The following is a 12,440-nucleotide window of genomic DNA, read 5'->3' as shown; positions in this document are numbered from 1 at the left end:
CGATTTTGATTTGTGGCATTTGAATTTTAAAAATCAGATCCTGCTAGACTTAAACAGGGATATTGGCTAAAGGGCCCACTTATTATCGCGCACTTCCAATGATAGGACAGCCAGGTAAACAAACGGCAATCGCCATGACAAATAGAAACGATGCCAAAGTCAACATTTTCCCCGAGTCGGAGCAATAAATCCTGCGGAGTCGACAGCGCATGACACAGTTCTTGCTGCTGCAGCGCTCAGAGACTGGGACCCAGCGCAGGAGTAAGTACCTTCGTTCATTTGCCAACCTTGGCCAACGACTCCCTGTAAAAAACGCGGGAGGCGACGCGGGCGGGGTTCCCAGGAGCGCCACGTGCACCTCCCGCGCGGTGCTTTCCGCCTTCCCTCGGTGAGACAGACAGGTGTTCCACGTGGCTCCCACCCCGGCGCCCCTCCACGGGCCTCCAGCGCCCCCTGGCCCTGCCGCGCCAGCCCGGGCCAGCAGAGCCGCCCCGGCGTACGGGTCCCGCCGTGCGCTCTCCGCCGCGCTCGTCTTGGGGGAGTCACAGCCCAGAGTTGTCTCCGCGCCGCAGGAGCCCTGATGCCCCGGGCCCGGCTCCAGTCCTACGAAGGGGCGCCGGTTACTTGTTCGCGCTCCCAGCCGCAGAGCCAGCTCGGCCACCAGGCACCCCAACCCGGAACGCGGGGACCGTGCGGCTCCGCGGGGACCTGGCGGCGTGCTGGGCTTTGTTCGGCATTGTCTGAGTTCACCTGAGCGCGGCCGCGAGGCTCGCGCGCCGCTCCGAGCAGGCGGCGTCCCGGGAAGCGCGCACCTGGCGCACGCCTCCTCCAGGCTCCAGACCGCGGTCTCGGGAGGGGGCGCGCAGCGGGCCCCACAGCGGCCTCTTGCTTGGGCCCCGGGCACCGGAGCGTCGGGCCGAGGGGCAAGGACCGCAGGTAAGGGAACAGGGACTCGGTGACTGCGGATGGAGGGTAGGGGGGATCACATATTAAACCCAAGCTGCGTGGCACAGTCACAGAAGGAGCTTGTCTTCTGACCCAAGGCTTTTGGGACTTGGCCAAACTATCCCCCAACCCCTTACAGAGAATCCGCAGGTGTTTGGTTACTCCAGTGCATTTTTACCGCAGGCAGCTGAGTGGCCCCCACCCGCCAAGTCTCTGCAAGCACAGCCGGAGCTGCCGCTGAGAGCATCGCCCTTGGGTGATGAGAAAGAAGTCCAAGGGGTTTGTCCTCCATGGTGATTTCCCGTGTGGACAAGCCCACCACCATCCCTGCCTGACCCAGCCCTACTTTCTGCTCCTCTCCCACCTACGGCTGGCCCTTGGCCACCCTCTGGGACTGTAAATGGGAGTGTCTCTGAGTGGCACCTTTGAAACTTGCCAGGGGGTGTCTATTTAAAAACTTGGTGGGCACCGAGGTAGAGGAGAAGGGAGCAAGACACCTTGCTGCCCTTTCATTGTGGGATCAATAGCTGTCCAGCTGAGAGGGGCCTTTCAGTGCAGCCACCATGCAGCATGTTGGACCATCCAGCGTCTTGGAATGGAAAAATTGGAACCTTACGATTTTCACATTATGAGGTCTTTTAATTAAAAAACAAACAAAAAAAAACCCCTCTAGAACCTCTAAATGTTTTATAAACTGAGGTCTAAAAATTCAAGCTCTGTTTGGCTTCCAGTGTCACATGATATTAAGAAATGTGTATTTGTTGAAAAAAGAGAAGGAATGGGCTGGAAAAGTCAGAGAGGGTAGCGCTGCAGTTGGCCAAGGCCATGGGAGGTATTTGTAAATGCTGCTGGCTTTCAGCATCCTGCAGCCATTCTCTTGGCTGGTGGGGGTACAAAGCACCTCTGAGTCTATTTTCAGGTGGGCTATGGCCTGTTCTCTTCTTTTGTAGAAATCCAGTTCAGAGCCACCTCTTGCCTGTGTAAGAAGGTCCCCCGTCAAATCCCAGAGGGTGAGGGGAATGCCTTCCTTCATCCTATTTGTCTGTTTGACTGAAAACCATCAATGACATATATATTTTTTTGAATCTGGGTTTTGGTCTGCCATCCAGAGCTTACTGCAGTAGACTGGGGTCGCCTGGAATGATCCTAGTCAGATGGCCCTGTGTTTCCAGATGAGGCAACAGACCCAGAGAGGGTAGAGGACTGCCCTGAGGGCAGATGAGACTGCCTGCCCGGAACCCGGACTCGTGGGTTTTTAATGAGCTTCATAAACAGCACAGTTATTAATTAGCAGGTGATGACATTGGGGATAAACTGGTGCAAATGTACAGGCCTTTTGTTAAGATGGTCCCCACCAGGTTTGCACCGTCCAGAGCATTTTCATTTCGTCCCCAGCCCCTGGGAGGGTTCTGGGCACAGGGCAGATGCTTAATAGTTTTTATTGAATAAATGCAATTCCATATAATTCTATCAATCCACGTGTCAGCAACACTGACTTAGAGCAGCAGTCCTCAAACTTCTGTTTTTCAGGTATCAGTAAAATATTTTAACTGGGAGGACTGTAACAGAATAGCTAATCTAGGTGTGTGTGTGTTTTCAACTACAGTTTACATTTAATATTATTCTGTGTTGGTTTCAGGTGGCTAATTTTTTATTTTATCCCACAAAGATATTTTTAAAAAGCCCTCCCATCCTCTACAAGGCTACTGGGGACCTCTTGGGGGACCCTGCACAAGGGGGGCATCTATCTGTGCAACACCCCCACTCCCGCAGCACTCCACGCTGGGACAGCTGAATACACTTGAGTTCTGCCTTTAGTTTGCCCATTTATTTTCTAAACCTGCTTACGTTCCCAGCTGCAAAGTCAACGGCAGGTGATTTCTATCCTTTATTTTTTTATTTTTTTTATTTTTTTGAAGTTGGAAACAGGGAGGCAGTCAGACAGACTCCTGCATGCGCCTGACCAGGATCCACCTGGCACGCCCACCAGGGGGCGATGCTCTGCCCATCTGGGGCATTGCTCTGTTGCAACCAGAGCCATTCTAGTGCCTGAGGCAGAGGCCACAGAGCCATCCTCAGCGCCCGGGCCATCTTTGCTCCAGTGGAGCCTTGGCTGCAGAAGGGGAAGAGAGAGACAGAGAGGAAGGAGAGGAGGAGGGGTGGAGAAGCAGATGGGCGCTTCTCCTGTGTGCCCTGGCCAGGAATCGAACCCGGGACTTCCACACGCCAGGCTGACGCTCTACCACTGAGCCAACCGGCCAGGGCCTGATTGCTATCTTTGAGCCCTTGCTTCCTTCCCCATCCCGAGCCCCTTCTCTCGAACAGGGTTTCCCTGCTTTCCACTGAGGAAACTGCCCCGGCCCAGGCGGCTTCTACATTGTGGTCTCCTGTGACCCTGGCAACCTTTCCCGGTAAATAGCATGGAATGTCAGCCCCATTTTTTGTGAGCAGGAACTTGAGAGACGGAAGGGAAGGAATTCACCGGGGGTGGGGGAGGCTCACACTCAGGTCTCCCGGGGTCAGCTCAGTGCTCTTTGCACATCATCGCCATAGAGCACGCTTCTCGTCACAGCCGTGCTGTCCGCACTCAGAAGACCGGGCCTTGACTCCCAGCGTGTGGTTCCCTCGCTTGGGGACGTCAGGCCCCAACTTCTCCAAGCCCATTTTCATGTATAAAGATGGAAATGATCGTGCCTACCGTCTGGGGTTACAAATGTTGTCACATGAAATGAATGTATGTGGCGGTCATCTTTTACCATTGGACAATTAAAAAGCGTTTCCTGCGTTCGGAGGGATGTTCACACACTGTTGCATAGGATTGTCATAACACTGTGTGCGTTTGTGAAGCTGAGGTCCTACCCTGTTGAACAGCTGAGTGAAGCGAGGCAGGGAAGGCTGTTGCTTACACAGTCACCCAGCTGGTTACAAGCAGAGGGACAGACAGACAGGAATGAAGAGAATTGAGAAGCATCAATCATCAGTTTTTCGTTGCGACACCTTAGTTCATTGATTGCTTTCTCTTATGTGCCTTGACCATGGGGCTACAGCAGACCAAGTAACCCCTTGCTGGAGCCAGTGACCTTGGGTCCAAGTTGGTAAGCTTTTTGCTCAAACCAGATGAGCCCGCGTTCAAGCTGGTGATCTCAGGGTCTCGAACCTGGGTCCTTGGCATCCCAGTCCGATGCTCTATCCACTGCGCCACCGCCTGGTCAGGCCCCTGAATAGCTTTTAAAATGCTTTTTCTGTCTCATCAAACTAGAAACATGCTGTCCACTTCCCTAGACTCTGGGCCTGAGCCAGGTGTTTTACCAAACGGACAAGAAAGATGATTGTTAACAGCAAAAGACACCCATGGTTTCCTGGCCGGAGACTTCTACCTCTGATTCTAGTCTTCCTGTTTGGGCGATGACTATTCTTGTAAAGGGCTTGGGTTTCCATCCCGGCCGATGGAGAGGAGGCTGCCAAGGGCTAATCTACTATTCGGGCTTGGAATTGCATTTTGTAAGGACGTGGAAGCGGTTTCCTTTTTCACCCTGCACTCATTTCAGTTCCGATCATACAGGAGAAGGGGGCCATTGTCCTGCAAAACTGTCTTTCGCTGTCACCAGTCTATCTTGCTCTTTCAAAAGTTGCCTTGATTTGGCCTTGGTTTCTTCCTGTGTCATGGGAAATGTAACCCCAGAGTGCAACTGTGGTGCCTCGCCGCAAACCCCACTCACCTGCTGTCCCCAAATGCCGCCAGTGCTGTGTGCGGAACTGGGATTTGCAGACAACAGTCCGATGAGAAGACTGGGGGGTTGGATGGGGGCGGGATCGAAGTCCGTGTTCGAGTCCCAGAAGCCCAGAAAGATGTGTGGGATTCGCATGAGTAATGGAACAGAATGAAACAAATGTGATGAGCGAGGTGTTTTGTAATGGAAAAGGCTTACCAATTTGTACCTGGGAGGGAAGGGTGTGCCCCCTGCCCCTGGGCTGCAGACTGCTCCTGACTAGCTGTACAAGAATGCAGAGTGCTCTGGAAATCTTCTCCTGGGCTGCAGTGTGGGAGTCGCTGGCCGGTTCCTAGCTGGGTGGAAAACTGCCAGAGGCTGGGATTCAGGGTGGCAGACTTTTAATTACACTTCTGTTCCTCCGTCCCGATTCCCCAGTATCAGGAAGGGGATGGAGGGAACAGCTCACCCAGAGGACGGAATGGAATCCCATCTTCTTATTAGCTCTGTAACCTGGGGCAAAACACTTCACTTCTCCCTGCCTCAGTTTTCTCATCTGTGAAATGGGGATAATGCTCTTCACTGGCTGACTGTGCAGGCTAGGAGAGAGAAGACATAAGTATGAAGCCCGGCAGAGCAGGCACACAGTAAATACCCACTTGATGGGGGTAGCTATTGAGTTTTACTATGGAATTCATTCTTTTAAAAAAAGGTTTTAGATATAGGGTTGTATTTGGAATGTTCAGTTAATATTTCAAGAAAGTTTTGATATATGAGGAAGGCAGAATAAACTGGGTATTTTTAATGATTGGGTGGGAACAGTTACTAAAGAATAGTTTAACATCTGACCAGGCGGTGGCGCAGTGGATAGAGCGTCGGACTGGGATGTGGAGGACCCAGGTTTGAGATCCTGAGGTCGCCAGCTTGAGTGTATCTGATTTGAGCAAAGCTCACCAGCTTGGACCCAAGGTCTCTGGCTCAAGCAAGGGGTTACTCAGTCTGCTGAAGGCCGTGGTCAAGGCACATATGAGAAAGCAATCAGTGAACAACAAAGGTGTCACAATGAAAAACTGATGATTGATGCTTCTCACCTCTCTCTGTTCCTGTCTGTCTCTCCCAGTCTATCCCTCTCTCTCTCTGTCTCTGTAAAAAAAAAACAAACAAAAGAATAGTTAACACTTTACCAGCATCAAAATAGTGTTCGTTTCATTTTAGTACAAAAAAAAAAATGCAGTGAGCAGAAAGGTTGACCTGGAAATATCCCCCCTGTGATGGTGGGGGCGGGCATTACGGTGCTTAGCTTACCTGTCTCATGCAGTGTGGGCTGGGTGGCAGTAGGAGTTGTGTTGGGGGACAGGAGGGAGGTCCCAGAGCCAGCGCCATTTCATCCAGACACTGAGGATGCCTTTGACTTCTTGCATTGATTTGCAGATTGCCAGCATGTGTTGTGTTTTAATGAGCGGAAAGTTAGGAACGCTCACCTAGACGAGCGAGGGCACATAACAGAGTGAGGTGAAGCTGCTTAGGTTTGTTTCATGGCAGAGGGAGGGGCCCGTGTTTACTCTGTGGCCCGAACCTTCCAGAATTCCTTCCATCTTGTCCTCACGGCAGCCTGCAGGCTGCTAGAATCCTGGTTTTATAAAAAAATTAACAGCCGTAGCCTGACCAGGCGGTGGTGCAGTGGATAGAGCATTGGCCTAAAATGCTGAAGACCCAGGTTTGAAACCCTGAGGTTGCCGACTTGAGCAAAGGTTCATCTGACTTGAGTGTGGGGTCGCTGGCTTGAGGGTGGGATCATAGACATGACCCCCTGGTCGCTGGCTTGAGCCCAAGGTTGCTTGGCATTGAGAAGACCTTTACCTCTGCCCTGCACTGCCCCTTGTCCCCAGGCCTGGCCCCTGCCTGGCTCCTGGGGGACAGGTGGGGACTTGTCCTGCACCTGCTGTGTGGAGTGACAGAAAGAAAGGGAAGTACCTTGTCGGTGTGCGTCGAGCCGAGCCAGGCGGTGGGAAGCGTGTCGGCCCCGCAGCTGCCCAGTTTCCCCTCTGTCCACCTTCCTCCCTGGTGGTGTCTGGGGAGCTCCTGGCCCCCCCTTCTTGCAATATTAAATCTCCAATTTTCACCTAAATGAGGTGAAGGTGAACCTCAGTCACCCGGAGCACAAAGACTGTCAGCTCGTGGGCTGTTTGATTTCGTTTCTTTCTGAAATGTTTTGAAAGCCAACGGGCTCACATACAGTTGAGTAAGGTCTGATCATCAGAGGTCCAGGATGGAGGGGAGATCAAAAGGGATTTTAAACCAGAAAACACCATAGCAGCACGTGGTGCATCCCCCTCGTTTTGTACCTGAGGGACCACGGCCACTCTCAGGGTCACATCAGATGAGAAGTAGATGGTTCGGGGTGTAGGTTCTCTGTCACCACGGACTCGATGTGCCCGGCCTGTCCGGTGGTCACTTGTAGGGCTGCTATCACAATGTGGGTGGGATTCTGAGCAATGGCTCAGGACCTGGAGCTGACCGTGCTCCGGAAGTGGCATGGTTAGAGGGAAATGCATTGATTAGGAGCTGCAGGCTTGAGCTGTGTGATTGTCCAGGACCCTCCCTCCTCCGAGCCTCAGTGACCTCTCCTGTTCACCTCTGAGGTGTGTGTGGCTCACTCATTCCGAGTCCTCTTTCCCTCCATCCTGTGACGAGGGCGGGAATGTGGGTCGTGGGTGAGCGGCTCCCTTCTGTTCACAGTTCCTGTGATTCCAAGGAAGGTCTGGCCATTAGCAGCTTTATAAACAGGAGTTGGGTCCTTTTAAAACTTTTCTGCAGGAAGGATCTCCACTTTCCTGGGTGACTGAGTTTCGAGGCAGCCATGGCTCTCAGCCTGCTCAGCAAAGCCTCTGAATTCAGAGGTTATTTTTTTGTTCTGGCAGCTGGGGGGGAGGTGCTTGTGTCCCTGCAGAGGTGGAGAGTGAGTTTGTCAGAGTGCACTGTAGCGCAGGTTCGGTTAGAGGCTGCTGGAGATGACCGGAAACTGGCGTGTGGTCCCGCTGCATCACTGGGTGCCACTGCAGTGACTGACCACTTCTCCCTCTGTCCCCCTCTCTAGAACCTGGGATTTCTCCTGCACCCCTGAGTGTTTCCCGTTCCATATCTCTGCCTGGGGCTTTCTCTTTGGAGATTTCTCTTACGTGAGTATCAGTTATGTGTTTAATAAAAGGAAACTTCAGTAAAGCCCTACGTGTGACATTGCCTCACTCACCCAAGCGTTTTCTTAAAGGACAAGTCAACTGTCGGGTGAGATCTTGAATGTATTGGATCCCACAGGGCAAAAAAACAGGGTTTCCAGACGCTATTGTCAAGATAGTTTTAGATATTTCTCTGCTAAATGACACTGAGGGTAAAAGTCTAAGTTTCATTCTATACAACCCCTTTCAGTTCTTATGTTACATATGTGTGTCTGTGCTAAAACCTAAGATCGCCTGAATCATACAGCAGATCGTTGTGAATGAAAAGGTAATGATACATTTCCCAGGCCTGGCAGTTAAAATCGGAAGTACACCCCAGGTGTGTGGAGTCAAATGGTACAGTCAGTTTCTTATTAAAAACTCTCACTTTTCACGCTAATACTTTCCCTCAAAAAATGATCGGGATCCACGGAACAGAATTTTACCCATACTTTAAGCATAATTAGACAGTAAAAAATGTAAAAGGTGAAGGGATTGACCAAAGGGGGAAAAAAAAAGACAACAGTATAGGGACTGCAGGAGGAAAAGGGAGGTAGGGGAGGTGGGGTAGAGTGGGGGGACAGACGCTGGTGGAGGGAGACTCGACTGAGGGTGGTGTACACAGGACAACACACAGATGGTGTAGAATTGTGCACTTGAAACCTGTATACTTGTATTAACCAATGTCATCGCAATAAATTCAATTAAAAATTTGTTTTTAAAAACTTAAAAAAATTTTTTTCTTCCTCAGCCACATGGCTATTTTTAGAATACATTTAGAATGTTTGGGCTTGGTGACTTGGCTAGGTTTCATAAAAAGGAGATATTGAAATCAAACCTTCTAGCCAGGACCCCGTCTCTAAATTCTGGACAGAGGGTTTGCTCCTTGCCCCAGTCTGTGAAGGAGCGGGTGGGGTGGGGGAGGGCGGGGGTCCAGGGGCGGGGGTCTTGGGAAGATGTTAGATGGTTCTTTGAAATCAGAGTCATTCAGCGAAGTCTCCTGTGGCGGGTGGAAATTGGGGTGTCCTGCAGGCACTGTTGTTATTATGGGGAGGCAGGGCCTCTAGGCTCGTCCTGGTGTCTGGGGAGAGGCTGAGTCATTGTCATTTTGTTTGGGTGTGTGCCTTGGGGAGCTCACAGCTAATGGCTGACGCTTTTTCCTTGTTCTGGCTCTATAGTCATATCAACATGCCTTCTGTCCCGTTGCTGGGAGCCATCTGCATTTTCCTGTTTGCAGGAGGTGAGTTTTTATGGGGAGGGTCAAGTGATGAGGGGTCTGGTTTGTTTCACATCCTATCAGTTTTAACATCTCAAGGTCTCGTGAAGGCATCTGTGTGTCTCCCCTTCGCGGGCACCCGCCCGGCCTGAGCCCCATCATTCCAGGCTTAGACCTCTGCGGCAGCCTCCTGCCCGGCCTGAGCCCCATCATGTCAGGCGTAGACCTCTGTGCAGCCTCCCGCCCGGCCTGAGCCCCATCATTCCAGGCGTAGACCTCTGCGGCAGCCTCCCGCCCGGCCTGAGCCCCCTCATTTCAGGCGTAGACCTCTGCGGCAGCCTCCTGCCCGGCCTGAGCCCCATCATGTCAGGCGTAGACCTCTGTGCAGCCTCCCGCCCGGCCTGAGCCCCCTCACTTCAGGCTTAGACCTCCGCGGCGGCCTCCCGCCCGGCCTGAGCCCCATCATTTCAGGCGTAGACCTCTGTGCAGCCTCCCGCCCGGCCTGAGCCCCATCATTTCAGGCGTAGACCTCTGTGCAGCCTCCCGCCCGGCCTGAGCCCCATCATTTCAGGCGTAGACCTCTGCGCAGCCTCCCGCCCGGCCTGAGCCCCGTCAAGTCAGGCGTAGACCTCTGTGCAGCCTCCCGCCCGGCCTGAGCCCCGTCACTTCAGGCGTAGACCTCTGCGCAGCCTCCCGCCCGGCCTGAGCCCCGTCAAGTCAGGCGTAGACCTCTGTGCAGCCTCCCGCCCGGCCTGAGCCCCCTCATTTCAGGCGTAGACCTCTGCGCAGCCTCCCGCCCGGCCTGAGCCCCATCATGTCAGGCGTAGACCTCTGCGGCAGCCTCCTGACCGGCCTGAGCCCCCTCATTTCAGGCGTAGTCCTCTGCGGCAGCCTCCCGCCCGGCCTGAGCCCCATCATTTCAGGCGTAGACCTCTGTGGCAGCCTCCTGACCGGTCTCCCTGGGCCGCCTCCCGCCCGTCGTCTGCACAGCATATTTCACAGTGTAAATCTGACCGTGTCTGGTTTCCTCTCCACTTCCCCCACTGCCTGAAACTCTGAAGTACTGTCCTGTTGCTCCTGAGTCCCGGCATGACTGATCCGACAGCCAGCTTTCATCCGCTCTGGTGCCCACCCTCCTACCCCCCACTCTGTGCTGCAGTCCACACCCCTTCCTGCCCAGCACCCTTGCCCCCTCCTACCCCAAGAGTTCTCGGTTATGGTGACCCGCCTGCCTGGATGACTGCCTTACCCCAACACTGCTACCCTGGAAAACTCCTACTCATCCTTCAGCACCCAGCACAGTTGCTCCTGGGCCCCCAGGTCAGACACCCCCCCCCCCTTAAAGCCTCCTATAGTCTTGGTTCCTCTTCTGTGTAGCACTTAGCACAGATATAAGTTTATTTCTGCATGGATTTTTAAAATGAGTGTCCCTCTTCTCCACCAGCTATAAGCCCATGAGGCAGAGACTCTGCAAAGTCTTTTTTCATCACTGTGACCTCAGTGCCTAGCACTGGGCATGGCACATGCTCGGCGCTCGTGGGCTGGATGAATGAATGAAGAATGGAGCAAAGCAGTTTTCTGTTTACTTCCCACCTTGTCCCTGCCAAGCTCTGTCCTTTCTGAAGTGTGAGGGTAGAAAGGAACAGGAGTGTTTGTGATTGTTGTGGGCAGGGGTCAGCTGTCCGAGGCGAGCTCAGGAGCCTCTCGCCGTCTGAGAGTCTCTCCTGCAGTTCCTCCCTGGTCTGTGTTTCAGGGAGTCGGGGTCCTCTCTCCGCTGAGTCGGCTGTTGTCACTGCCTGCCTGTTCCCAGAACCTGGGGGAGGTCCGAGGGCTGGTTGCCCCCTCAAAACCGTGCAGGTGGACAGCGAACACAGTGACCTCACGGTCCAGGCAGTGGGCAGAGATGAGACGTGTTTGTCTACAGGGCCCTAATGCGGTCTCTGGAGGGCCAGGCACAGCGAAGTCCTGCTCCACCTCATCACCAAACTTCTCCTTCTGTGGCCCTGTCCTTGTCCCTGCTACAGAATACCTGATCTGACCGTCCTGAGTTGTCCAGAGGAGGCAGCGGAGGCCCAGAGAGGCTGTGTGACTTGCCTCGGGTCACACAGCTATTGCTAGCAGGGCAGAAACAAAAACCCAAGTCTCCTGGTTCCCGGGCCGGCACCACTACCCAGGGCTCCGCTGCGGGAGGCTGGCATGCGCAGGGACTCTCTCCCTAAGCCTGGCTGCACTGAAAGGGTGTCAGTGGATTAGTGCTTCTCCTTAGCACCCCCCACTCCCAGGGGATTCAGGCTCTGCAGCCCAGGCCAGCGGTCTTCAGACACTGGGCTGATTTGGTTAGAAGACAAAGCAGCAATCACATTCACTAGCTCCCTCTTCCAGGGGGATGCTGGGCACATTTCTGGGAGAGCAGTGGAAACGTCATCCAGGCACCAGGAGGGCTCAGCTGAACCCTGGCATGTGCTGAGGCAGCCAAGCACATGGCTCAGAGGTACAGTAGCTCATCAATGACACCTTTAGTGAGGGGTCGTGGTCACGGAGCTCCTCTCTCTCCCATCTGGGGAGACAGCCGGCCTTTCTCCAGCAGGAGCATTTGCTGGCAAGAGGTTTATAAAGGAGCAGTATTTTCTCGTAGGGCCTTAGGGAATCCGCAGCCCCAGGGCCCTTTGCCAATGATTAGTGGACTCGTTCAGGAAGCCTTAGTGCCTGCCTGCTGTGTGCAGAGCGCTGGGTGGATGGGTGGAGCTTCTCAGGGAGCAGGGCCCTGGGAACATCACCCCATTATGGGCTGGGATGGAGCGGGGCCCCACAAGTTGGTAAGATCGCGATGTCTGAATACAGTGAAGCAGAAAGCCTCTTTTCTGGAATATCGACTTGCTGAATTATTGAGTGATGTTTGTGTTCTCTTTTTTGTTAGGGAGGTGCTGGGTGGTTGTAAGTGTTGTCCTGCCTGTGCGCCAACATCTGCCATTTTTTATGGAAGTGAATGATCCCCCCCCCCCCTTTAATTCTGTCTACTGTGTGTCTTTATAGTTCATGTCTTTTTTCTGCCTCTGGTGCAGAACAGCAGGGACAATTGCAAACTGTCTTAGGCCTCATGAAAGAGCTTTTGACTGTGGAGCTAATTGCCGGGTTGGCACACTGGCCTTGAGCCATCTTCTCCATGGGTAGAGAGGTTGAGGAGAGGGCGTATCTGGTGAGTAGAAACCACAAGGATTATGGTGGGGGGTGGGAGGAACTAGAAACTAGTTTAGCTTGCACTGGGGAGTAGGGAGAGGGGACGAGTCGTAGAGATGGAGCTGGAGTGAGTCCAGGGGTTGCCACAAACAAGGGGCAGCCCCCAGAACCTGACAA

At 53.4% G+C, this 12,440-nt stretch overlaps 1 protein-coding gene across 3 annotated transcripts in view; it reads left to right on the top strand.

Moving 5' to 3' along the window:
- Positions 1-229: 229 nt before the first annotated feature.
- Positions 230-12,440, top strand: part of VWA2 (von Willebrand factor A domain containing 2) — a 41,798-nt gene continuing 29,587 nt past the window's right edge. The window contains exons 1-2 of one of the 3 annotated variants that reach the window (XM_066354944.1): positions 230-261; positions 9,049-9,110. In XM_066354944.1, the coding sequence (XP_066211041.1) occupies positions 9,059-9,110 (52 nt within the window). In that variant the 5' untranslated portion in view covers positions 230-261; positions 9,049-9,058. Of the gene's footprint in view, positions 262-531; positions 937-7,756; positions 7,835-9,048; positions 9,111-12,440 lie in introns of those variants that run through there. The other 2 variants (XM_066354942.1, XM_066354943.1) reach the window with 2 other exon arrangements.

This window comes from Saccopteryx leptura, chromosome 13 (assembly GCF_036850995.1).
Source record: "Saccopteryx leptura isolate mSacLep1 chromosome 13, mSacLep1_pri_phased_curated, whole genome shotgun sequence".
Lineage (NCBI taxonomy): Eukaryota > Metazoa > Chordata > Mammalia > Chiroptera > Emballonuridae > Saccopteryx > Saccopteryx leptura.
Note: the sequence above shows the minus strand (reverse complement) of the source record. Positions and strands in the feature narration are given on the sequence as shown.